Here is an 11920-nt window from a genome sequence, read left to right as displayed (position 1 = left end):
AATCACACACGCAAGGCCAAGTCCGTGTTTCCCATCACGGGGAACCAGTTCCAAATCGGATCTCATCTCCATGTCCTGGTAAACCGGTTTGTGACCGCTACCAATCCTACCAACCCTATCACTATAGTCAAGAATCAAGAGAAAGTGGTTGAGGACGCTGTTACTATGGTAACAGGAGAAGAGAGCGGGAACGCTGTCGTCATGGCAACGAAACAGGAGGGAAAAGACGCTGTTGTCATGGAAACGAAAGAAGAAAAGGACGCTGTTGTCATGGAAACGAAACAAAAGGACGCCGTTGCTATAGAAACGAAACAAGAAAAGGACGCCGTTGCTACAGAAATGAAACAAGAAAAGGACGCTGTAACCATAGCAACAGGGGACAAACCGGACGTGCCTTTGACAAATGGTGTCATCCATGAGACCAATGGACAAGTAATAACTGACACTAAGGACAAGACTGAAGATCTTGATGATGTTGAGAAGGAGGTTGATAACAGCGCCCTCTATCTGAACTTCTTTGGTACTCGAAAGGACATGGAGAATCTTGTGCAGACTGAACGTAAGGATATATTTTATTATTTTTTTTTTTTATTGTGAGACTGGATGGGGGACGTTAATCAGGGACTAGATCAGCTTAGTCTGGCTGGGGGAATTTAAACAGGAAGTATAACAGCCTGAATTTCCCTTGCTAAAGAAATAGCAAAGGTTGTGTGTGCAGGGCATCCACTCGTAAAATTTGTAGCCAAAACCAAATGTCAGCCTAAAGTAATCACCCTAGTTGGAGTTGATTGAGAGGCTGACGAAAAACGCCGACCCCGTCTGTACAAGGGAAAAGACGAAGAAAAAGAAGAAGATTGTGAGAATATTGTTGAAAATGTTGTACATTATGAAACTTATGAGCTATCTAAAGTCACTATAATAATCAGAGTGCTCCTCTACTTTCATTTTCTCCGAACTCTAAATAAATAATAAAATCACACCTTGATTACCTATTGCAGTGACACAGCATATCAATAACAAGTACACTACAGGAGCTCTGGGCACTGCACTGTGGCTAGGAGACTTCAACATTGTCGTCAAAATGGCCATTGAGAAAGAGGAGCTCACTGATGAGATAGTCGGTCTGTCTCAGACTGCCTCGCTCAAGTAAGTCAAAATATACGGGGGATTACATACTTTTCTTGAGTAAGTAAGACTGGGAAGAATATAATGGGAGTTTAGATCTACTAACGAAAGACTGGGAATTCAGATCTTCTAACGATGAGTACAAATTTATAAATATTAACATTTTATAAATAAAATGAATAAAGTATAAATAAAAATAAGTCATGAGTTTTTGAAGTTCTGAATAATATATATGTATACCATTTGGTTCTCTTTTTCAAGTTAAAACCAAAATTTTAAAATAAAATCATTCAAACTCTCAAAATCCCAATGGTTTGTTTCAGACTGTGGCGGGACTGCTGTGAGGTGTACGCTAAACAGCTGATCGCCTCCGGCAACATTCTCAAGGCCACCAACTACTTACTCGCCATTCACAAGGTCGAGGAAGCTGTGAGTCTGCTCCTTCGCAATGAGCTTTACAAGGAAGCGATGTGCTTGGCCAAGTTGCGACTGCCGGAGACTCACGAGTTGATAGCGAGTGGCTACAGAGCGTGGGCAGAGTCTGCTTCCTCTCACGGGAACTATGCACAGGCAGCGCACATCTATCTGCTCCTGGGTAAGTTTTATGTTCTGAATGATGTATAATTGTGGTGTAAGAGATTAATTAATAAAGAGCTAGTCTTGATGCAAAGCTTCTAAGTTGGCGACGAGGATGGGATACGACTGTGGCGAAGTCCGCTCTGGATCACTTCACATGATTTCATTTAGGATTCTCCTAAAAACCCTAAAATCCCGCCATAGAATTGGTCTGAAATTCTGCCATAAAAAATGACCTTCGTAGTAAGTTTAGGTATTTGGAATCACGAATTATTTCGTTCCAGGCCATGTTCCAGAAAGCAGGCCTGTGTATCTTTACAGCTTTACACGAACCGATTCGGCAGGGTTTCTTCGCTTTCAAAGGTTAAATTTACTGGAAACGGCAGATTGTACCTAAAAAGTACAACACCACTACCGGTTGAGCAAGAAGCAATTCCATGCATCAGTAATTTGTTACCACCTTGTCTCTCAAGGTCTCTTCCTTCTGAAACATGTAGTGACGTCATACTTTGAGAGTGGTGTAACCATCATATTGTTTCTGTGTTGCGCTTTCCGAGTTCATATTTATTGTGATTTTTATGCGTAGTAATTTCTGAAGTTTTCAAGCGGTTTCGTTTTGTTTTAAATTATTTTTTGGTCAGATACATAATTTTTTGGACGATAAGGTGGTGTGTGTAACGTACTGTGTTATTTTATTTAGAATTATTTTAAAGAAATTTAAAAGGGCGTTATTAACAAAATGCCGACAACATGTGAGTATATACGTTATGTTCCTATGGCCTATGCATTGATTTTGTTTTATGTGAAATCGTGTTAGGAGGAAGCATGGGGAAAGATGACCCATTAGTTTTGTTTACTTTTTCCTTTGTTTATTTTAAACAAAACATTACTCAATGCTTTCTAAATTTTATTAATGAAGAAATTTTAAAAATCAGATGGTGGTTGTACAATCAAGTAGTGTTTGTAAAACAAAAATAATTAGGAAGGAAAGTCAGTTTTATAGATTTCTTACCGAAATCATCCTTACAGAGATATAATTAGTATAATGTCTGTTTTTCACTCCTTGTATGTAATTGTTTTAACATTGATCATTTTTGACACAAACACGGCTTTCCATCCTACAGAAGGTAGGTAATTTTTATGATTATTATTTTAGAATAACCTTTTTTTATACTAGTCAATTTATTTGGTGCAGTGGTCCATGTCTCTGTGGTAGAAAGGTCAGGGCTTAGTCCACCAATACGAACATAGCTTCATTACTGTGTCTGATTTTCCCACAGAGGATGGCGTGTCTGCTATGAAAGTTCTGAACAAAGCCTCCGACATTCGACTACAATACTACGCGTGTATACTTGCCCTCAACCAATCCACTATGTCCAATACATCAGAAGCCATGCTCAACAATTGTTTCAAGAGGAGTCTAGAGAAAGTGCCTCTGAACTTTGCCAAGGAGATGGTCGAGTCTCATCCTAATAATAAGGTAAGTGTTCCTCAGCCCTTGTTTTCAATAAATAGGTACTTTTTTTCCTTGTCCATGAGATTATTTCAAGGAGAACTTGAAATAGCTTGAGATAAACTATCTCACAGTGTTGGAAGGATTGGGGTCTAAACCCTTTGGACTCGTAAAAATAAATAAATGTGAATTTTATTCAAAAATCTCGAAAGAGAATTTTTAAAAGAGCCAGTGTTGATAGCACGTTGAATGAACCAGTCCCCAATGGTTCATTGATGTTAAGCAACTTTGCGCCTGGTTGGTATCCGGATGGGTGACCATCTGAGGAACCGCAAGTTGCTGGCTTTTCCTGACCCCACTTAAATTGGGTGAAGGAGGTGGGTAAAATATAAATTTAAAAAAAAAGGAAAGTGGCCAACTTTTTCTTGACTCCTTCTTTGCAGCACTTCCGCCTCTGGTACCACGGACGTCAACGATCTGCGGAGATGTTGGAAAACACTACCGTCTTGTCTACCTGGGCTGAAGGCAGTGTGGACGAGGACAATATTGTGGATAAAATACACGCCGACCTCAAGACTAGCGGTGTGTCCAGCGCGGATGTGAACGCTTTGAAAGAATTGGTCAATATGTGCGAAGGCATGGACAAGGCAAAAGTAAGTTAGCCAAGACCAATATCAGAGACTAAACTTTGTTCAAGTTTAACTTTCTTCAAGTTTAACTAAGGTATTCTTGTATTTTTATTCCTTTAATCAATCCATCTCAAGCACAATGTATTTATTTAGAGCTGAATCCTCCAGGTCTAAAACATTAGCTGAAACTTCTTCTTTTTTAACATCCACGAGTCGACAGCCGTCGATCGATGTCGACTAAAACCGTCCACATTGCCTCGACAACATAGATTCACCTCGTTAATCGACGGCCGTTGACTATGTGTGGACACAGATTTAGAACTTGGAACTACCTATATGTAATTTGATTATTTGGTTAAGCAGGTGAAGATAACAGTACATATGTAAGTATTTTCGTACACAATAATTTACAATATGTTTGTTCATCAGGTCTTGGTATACATTAGCGGTCACCTGGCTGTAGCTAGTGTGGAATCACCTCCAGACAATCTCAAACATATTCTACTAGCGCTCAAGGTAGCTTACAAGTTACAATCCCGTATCATTGTGTTCCCTGCCTTACTCAACGCCGCTCTGTATCCCAAAGGTACGTCTTTATAATGCCAGCCTAGTTAATTAGTATAAGTATACCTACGTAAGACGAAGCTTGAAAGGTAGGGCTCCTGCCTTGTAAGCGTTAGGCCGCGGGTTCGATTCCCGCCCGGGGTGAAATTTATCCTAATCAGATAAAGTTCATTCTCAGCCTTTTTCCTATCCTGTCTTCCTTCTCTTATCTTACCTCATGTTAAAATTAGCCCTTAACGTTCACCTTGAGAGATTTCCAACTCGTTTTCCTTTAACACTAATGTTATCAAGGTTTCCAGTGTAAGGCTGTCAGAGAGGTTAACTCTTGTACGTTGGGATCATACCTATTTAATAAAGTGTTACCATTATTTCCAGGTCCAATGGAGTATTACCCTCTTTTAGACAAGAGCTTCAGCCCCCATTGTTCGTTCTCGGCCTTTTTCCTATCCTGTCCTCCTTCTCTTATCTTACCTCATGTTAAAATTTGCCCTTAACGTTCAGCTTGAGTGATTTACAACTCGTTTTCTTTTAACACTAATGTTATCAAGGTTTCCAATATGCCGGTTGCGTTGTAAGGCTGTCAAAGAGGTTAACTCTTGTACGTTGGGATCATATTTAAAGTGTTACCATTATTTCCAGGTCCAATTGAGTCCTACCCTCTGCTAGACAAGAGCACCAGCCCCCATCCCGACTACACTCATAGTATACGTGCCTTCTTTGCTGACTCCATTGTCAACTGGTTATACTACTGTGAAGAGAAGAATGTGGACCAAGCCAAACTCCTGGACATTCTAGAACACACGGTCAACAACTATATAGAAGATGTCATCACCATAGATACCGTCAGGTATTACAAGGCCCAGGCTGATCTAGCAGCATTGGAATCAGCCCTGTGTCAGCAAATAGTCAAGGATAACATCATCAAGAAAGTGGACAGCATTGAGAATTTGAACCTGTTCAAGCCGAAACCGAGAAATAGTAGAACTCCAAGTCCAACAGAGAAAGAAGAGAATGTTGAGAAAGAAGAAGAGAACAAAACTGAGCAAGAGAAGGGGGATGGTGAGAACAAAGGAGAAGGTGGAAACGATGAAGCGAAGGGAGAAGCATAAATTGCGCAATGTCACACTCAGACGTTCAACCAGATTGTGCAAACAGTAAACAGTACCCACCAGGATTCCATCAGGTGAACATGAACATGTCGACGTTAAGTGACAGTGAATTGTGTTACTGCTTCTGTTAACGCGTCGTACTGCTCCCCCTTCTTTCCACGATTACTATACCTAGTCTCTGCATTTTACATCCCACAAAGCCGGGAGACCACGATAAACCTCAATAAATTCGATAATAAATTGTTTTTCACTGTTCTTATCACTTGTCATGATATGGCGCGTTGTTGACGGGACGAGTCGAGTTGACCGAGTTGAGGGAGGAAGGGAGGAGAGCCAGGCACGGCCAGAGAAATATTGCGCAATGTTCCCCCCAGATTATGGGGGGAACTGAAAAAGATTCACAATCTTTTTCAGTTTGTGCAATAGGTATATTTTCAAATTTTTGAAAATCACGCAATATTTCTGTCTTCTGAAATACCTACGTAGGTGTATATAGTTACGTCATACATACTTGAGAGTGGTGTAATCATTTTGTTTTTGTGTTGCGTATTCTGAGTTCGTATTTATTGTGATTTTTATGCGTAGGTAGTAAATTTTGTCTGTAAAAGTGTGCTTAGAAATTGAAATTTTCAAGCTATTCGTGTTAAAATTGTTTTTGGTGTGATAATTTAAAGTACCTACATAGTTAGGTTAAACGCAAAAAGTATGTGTTACAACATGTCGTTCGCGCCGGTCAAAACTACATCTAGCACACTTACCTACATATAGATTTTGTGGGTCGTAAATGGTGTGTGTACTTGTGTAGGGGAGACTGGGGATCCGTATATGGGTCAGTGGACACGATGGGACACCCCATGTATTGGCTCTCCTGAATATCTTAGGTTGGTAGACCTGGCACAGAGAACTTCCTTTTGTAACTCTTGTAAACATAAACATAACCTAACCGCGAAATTTCGAAATTCAACACACGGTTCAAAAAACTCACATTTGTGAAAAACTGGCCAGCCTAGTTAGCTTAGTTGGTAGTGCGTCTGCCTTGTAAGCGCTAGGCCGCGGGTTCGATTCCCGCCCGGGGCGGATTTTCCAGCAACCTTCCAATCTTATTGTGCTTTGTTGCTATGAAGGTGAACTTATTGTTTGGTATTTTTTAGGGACTTAAGTTCTTACCTACCTCCCTTAATAATCTCTCCTTCACTTGAACGTTCCTCATCCCAACAATCAATATATCTTTCACCAAATCTTCTCTTAAAATAGCAGAAAGTAAAAAGTCACATATTTTATTGATTAGCACTTAAAAAACGAACTTTGAAATCTTATTTCCGCGATCAACGATACTTCTAACAACGAGCAACTCTGACAAGCACAGCGGCCATCTTTTCAGTGTTTACAGGTGTATTACCGTACATTACCGTACGAGGGAACAAAATCCGTACGGAAATCTTACCTTATCGCCATGTTGACCAACACAAAGATGAAAAAAATTAATTTTCTTATTCGCCAACATAAAAATGGGTTAGGTTAAACGCACAAATGAGCAGTGACTAGGTTAGGATTAGGTTAAAGTTTTGAACAAAGCCTCCGACATTCGACTACAATACTACGCGTGTATACTTGCCCTCAACCAATCCACTATGTCCAATACATCAGAAGCCATGCTCAACAATTGTTTCAAGAGGAGTCTAGAGAAAGTGCCTCTGAACTTTGCCAAGGAGATGGTCGAGTCTCATCCTAATAATAAGGTAAGTGTTCCTTAGCCCTTGTTTTCAATAAATAGGTACTTTTTTTCCTTGTCCATGAGATTATTTCAAGGAGAACTTGAAATAGCTTGAGATAAACTATCTCACAGTGTTGGAAGGATTGGGGTCTAAACCCTTTGGACTCGTAAAAATAAATAAATGTGAATTTTATTCAAAAATCTCGAAAGAGAATTTTTAAAAGAGCCAGTGTTGATAGCACGTTGAATGAACCAGTCCCCAATGGTTCATTGATGTTAAGCAACTTTGCGCCTGGTTGGTATCCGGATGGGTGACCATCTGAGGAACCGCAAGTTGCTGGCTTTTCCTGACCCCACTTAAATTGGGTGAAGGAAGTGGGTAAAAAATAAATAAAAAAAAAACGGAAAGTGGCCAACTTTTTCTTGACTCCCTCTCTGCAGCACTTCCGCCTCTGGTACCACGGACGTCAACGATCTGCGGACTTTTTTTCCTTGTCCATGAGATTATTTTAAGGAGAACTTGAAATAGGAACCGCAAGCTGCTGGCTTTTCCTGACCCCACTTAAATTGGGTGAAGGAGGTGGGTAAAATATAAATTTAAAAAAAAAGGAAAGTGGCCAACTTTTTCTTGACTCCTTCTTTGCAGCACTTCCGCCTCTGGTACCACGGACGTCAACGATCTGCGGAGATGTTGGAGAACACCACCGTCTTGTCTACCTGGGCTGAAGGCAGTGTGGACGAGGACAATATTATGGATAAAATACACGCCGACCTCAAGACTAGCGGTGTGTCCAGCGCGGATGTGAACGCTTTGAAAGAATTGGTCAATATGTGCGAAGGGGGCTGAAGGCAGTGTGGACGAGGACAATATTGTGGATAAAATACACGCCGACCTCAAGACTAGCGGTGTGTCCAGCGCGGATGTGAACGCTTTGAAAGAATTGGTCAATATATGCGAAGGCATGGACAAGGCAAAGGTAAGTTAGCCAAGACCAACATCAGAGACTAAACTTTGTTCAAGTTTAACTTTCTTCAAGTTTAATTAAGGTATTCTTGTATTTTTATTCCTTTATTCAATCCATCTCAAGCACAATGTATGTATTTTCGTACACATTAATTTACAATATGTTTGTTCATCAGGTCTTGGTATACATTAGCGGTCACCTGGCTGTAGCTAGTGTGGTTAGAGCTGAATCATCCAGGTCTAAAACTTTAGCTGAAACTTCTTCTTCGACTAAAACCGTCCACATTGCCTCGACATCATAGATTCAACTCGTTAATCGACGGTCGTTGACTATGTGTGGACACAGATTTAGAACTACCTATATGTAATTTGATTATTTGGTTAAGCAGGTGAAGATAACATAGTACATATGTAAGTATTTTCGTACACATAAAGTTACAATATGTTTGTTCATCAGGTCTTGGTATACATTAGCGGTCACCTGGCTGTAGCTAGTGTGGAATTGCGTAAAGTGAACAGTGCCATTGATTTAGGTTCTCTTATAAAGTACAAATATTGTCTTCGAGATCTCTTCAATCTGTTTAGAGATTTCTCTTCAATGTTGGAATATTTCTCAATGTTTTTGAGTTCATCTGTATCACATTTCGTACCTCCTTTTTTTTAAAGGTAGGATAGTAAAATAAGAAAAGGTCCACGCGTAAAGTGAACAGTGCCATTGATTTAGGTTCACTTATAAAGTACAAATATTGTCTTCGAGATCTCTTCAATTTGTTTAGAGATTTCTCTTCAATGTTGGGATATTTCTCAATGTTTTTGAGTTCATCTGTATCACATTTCGTACCTCCTTTTTTTTAAAGGTAGGATAGTAAAATAAGAAAAGGTCCAGTTGGGATATTTCTCAATGTTTTTGAGTTCATCTGTATCACATTTCGTACCTCCTTTTTTTAAAGGTAGGATAGTAAAATAAGAAAAGGTCCATTATGTTTAAGATTTATTTTCTGTCTACTTTCTTTTTTAGCTTTAATTGTTTCTTATGTTATGTTAAGTATCTCATTTATAAATTTGTTGATTGTTATGTTAAGTCATTGAAGATGTTTTGCTGTTTAACTCCTAGATATTGCTTTTAGTTATACCTACACTTATACACTTAGTATTTTTCTTTTCTTTTATTATTTTTTAAGAGGTTTTTAAAACTTTGTTTTCCATGGCTTTTCTTTTGGAGTTGTGAGAAATTTGAAATGTACCAAGTTTATTTTTTTGACTCTGGGTCCTAGACTGATAGAGTTTGATTGTTATGTTTAATTAATGAAGCTAGTTTTTTTTTCGAATCTACGAAGGTAGGGGAAGCATTTTATTTTTCTTTGATTTATTTTTCCCATTATCTAGGTATTATGCTATTATGTTTCAGTTATACCTACACTTATACACTTATTATTATTTTTTAAGAGGTTTTTAAAACTTTGTTTTCCATGGCTTTTCTTTTAGAGTTGTGAGAAATTTGAAATGTACCAAGTTTATTTTTTTGACTCTGGGTCCTAGACTGATAGAGTTTGATTGTTATGTTTAATTAATGAGAGGTTAACCCTTGTACGTTGGGATCATATTTAAAGTGTTACCATTATTTCCAGGTCCAATGGAGTCCTACCCTCTGCTAGACAAGAGCTTCAGCCCCCATCCCGACTACACTCATAGTATACTATTATGTTTAACATATTTGGATAGTTGGTAACTCTTCTGTTCCTCTAACCCTTCGGTTTTCTCTTGGTTGACTTTGCCATTTCTTGGAAAGGTTTTGAAGCATTAAATTAGAACTAAACTGAAATAAAGTTGATGGCAAGAGAAAAACCTTGGATAAAATTGAGCTAATTTTTGGATTCGATCTAAAGAAGGGGATTTAGAGGAACTTTTAATGTGAAGAAACTTTCTTTTTATTTTCTGGTTTAAAGTTCCTTTCTTCTAATCATTATTATTTAGAATAAAATATTGTAAGCTTGTTAAGTACTTAACTTTAAGTTTCGTTATTACTTTTTCCATTTTGTTATTTTTTATATTGAATAAAATACATTGAAATAAATCTTTGTTCTCTCTTTTTATGAAAAGTCAGAGATATTTTCTTTCGTCTCAATAGGACATTATTTGTGCTGCTACCTGCTACGATTCATTTAGAAGGGAAACAAAGTCTGAAATTAAATCAATACATCCTTGGTTACGAGGTAAGTCTGGGAGGAAGACAGTGAGGAAGGTCGAAATTAACAAATTAATATTGTAAGGATTTTTCAAGATTCTCGTTTATTTTACAAAGTGATCCTTTGGAAATATGAAAAAATCTAAAGTCAAGAAGAAATCTACGGATTAGTAAGTTTAACTTTTTACAGTCCGGACAGGATTAGATTTTCAAGTTGAGCACATTGCATAGCTAAAATAAATTTCAGGCATTTATACAAAATTTTTGCCACTTGATAATACCTACCTAATTGAGGGGCGCGCAGCAAGAAGGTGAAAAGTCGACTTTTGCCCTTTTTGCGTATACAGGCTTATTCGACGCGGAATTTTGTTCTCTACACAGCACAGAAAAAAAATCTCGATAGGTATCTCGATTTTTCACGAAGTTACACGAAAAAATCCTTTTTGTAAACAAACAATTATTTTATATTAGTAGGTATTAGTAGGAAAAACTTTAAATGCGATTTCCCGAAAACGCGATTTTGCTTATCTCGATAGGTATCTCGATTTTTCACGAAGTTATACGAAAAAATCCTTTTTGTAAACAAACAATTATTTTATATTAGTAGGTAGGTACCTATTAGTAGGAAAAACTTTAAATGCGATTTCCCGAAAACGCAATTTTGCTACATTTGCCCTTCTTGCTGCGCGCCCCTCAATTATAAGGGGTCCACCGTTTTACTTCCTAGCATAGGTACTCGAAGATTGTTTGGGCATAATCTCCCAGAATCCAGAATGCTCAGATGAGGTAACGACCGCTGCATAGTCTCGCATTTGCCCTTCTTGCTGCGCGCCCCTCAATTATAATAGGTACCTACTCGAAGATTGTTTGGGCATAATCTCCCAGAATCCAGAATGCTCAGATGAGGTAGCGACCGCTGCATAGTCTCCTAGAAAGCTCTTAACGAATGCTTGTAAGTTGAGGTGGCAGAGCCAATACAGTCAGTGAACGCAATCCAAAACGAACGTAAGTTGAGGTGGCAGAGCCAATACAGTCAGTGAACGCAATCCAAACAAGATAGGTACCTAGATATTATTTAGCTCGGCAACTTATTATATTTTCCAGTCATCTCATATGTGCCCAGCGCGCTCGTCAGACGGAAGACAACCTGAGAGTAACTCTACTGGATGAGCTCCTAGACATGCAAAAACTACAAACTTTCGCCATAGATAGCGTTCGGCTAGAGAGGATGTTCACCAATGGCATGGTCTATACACAGCAAGATTGTAAACCTTTGAGTATCGAACAGCAACGCCAAGTAGAACTTAGTCTGCGTGATAACGACGGAGAGGAACTTTAATTTCAAGAGACGGTTTTAATCTGAAGAGAAATAATAATAATACATAAAAAAAAAATAGATAAATAAAAAAATAGAACAGAATATACACTACAAATACTGCCGAAATGAGACTGAAAAGTCCCTTTACTCCCGCAGTCTATACAAAGGTCTTTTGGTGCAGAATAACTTCACAAATATTATAGGTAAATAAAAACCTTGCTTCGATATTAAAAATAATAATAATAATAATAAAAAATAAATAAAATAAGTATAGGTAGGTACT

At 38.4% G+C, this 11920-nt stretch overlaps 2 protein-coding genes and 1 long non-coding RNA gene across 3 annotated transcripts in view; 2 read left to right on the top strand and 1 right to left on the bottom strand.

Annotated features, from left to right (window-relative positions):
• Positions 1-5456, top strand: part of LOC103514777 — a gene marked incomplete in the record, with an annotated part of 11006 nt that extends 5550 nt beyond the window's left edge. Inside the window, 7 exon segments of the mRNA XM_008479679.1 lie at positions 1-559; positions 999-1146; positions 1449-1720; positions 2982-3181; positions 3598-3807; positions 4213-4369; positions 4987-5456. Coding sequence (XP_008477901.1) covers positions 1-559; positions 999-1146; positions 1449-1720; positions 2982-3181; positions 3598-3807; positions 4213-4369; positions 4987-5456 — 2016 coding nt within the window.
• A 24-nt stretch (positions 5457-5480) lies between these two features.
• LOC103514776 lies at positions 5481-8798 on the top strand. The gene is made up of 5 exons (XM_026827659.1): positions 5481-5882; positions 6974-7195; positions 7817-8009; positions 8131-8147; positions 8592-8798. Exons 2-5 carry the CDS (start codon positions 7088-7090, stop codon positions 8796-8798), a joined length of 525 nt encoding a protein of 174 aa, XP_026683460.1. The 5' UTR covers positions 5481-5882; positions 6974-7087.
• Positions 8799-9124: 326 nt separating this feature from the next.
• LOC113469760 lies at positions 9125-9702 on the bottom strand. The gene is made up of 2 exons (XR_003393084.1): positions 9549-9702; positions 9125-9267 (listed from the first exon to the last, which is right to left on the bottom strand). It is a non-coding gene; the product is annotated as an uncharacterized LOC113469760 (long non-coding RNA).
• Between the last annotated feature and the right edge of the window lie 2218 nt (positions 9703-11920).

This window comes from Diaphorina citri, unplaced genomic scaffold, assembly GCF_000475195.1.
Source record: "Diaphorina citri unplaced genomic scaffold, Diaci psyllid genome assembly version 1.1 scaffold1222, whole genome shotgun sequence".
Classification (NCBI taxonomy): Eukaryota; Metazoa; Arthropoda; class Insecta; order Hemiptera; family Psyllidae; genus Diaphorina; species Diaphorina citri.
The sequence above is the reverse complement of the archived record's forward strand: the minus strand, read 5'-3'. Positions and strand labels throughout refer to the sequence as shown.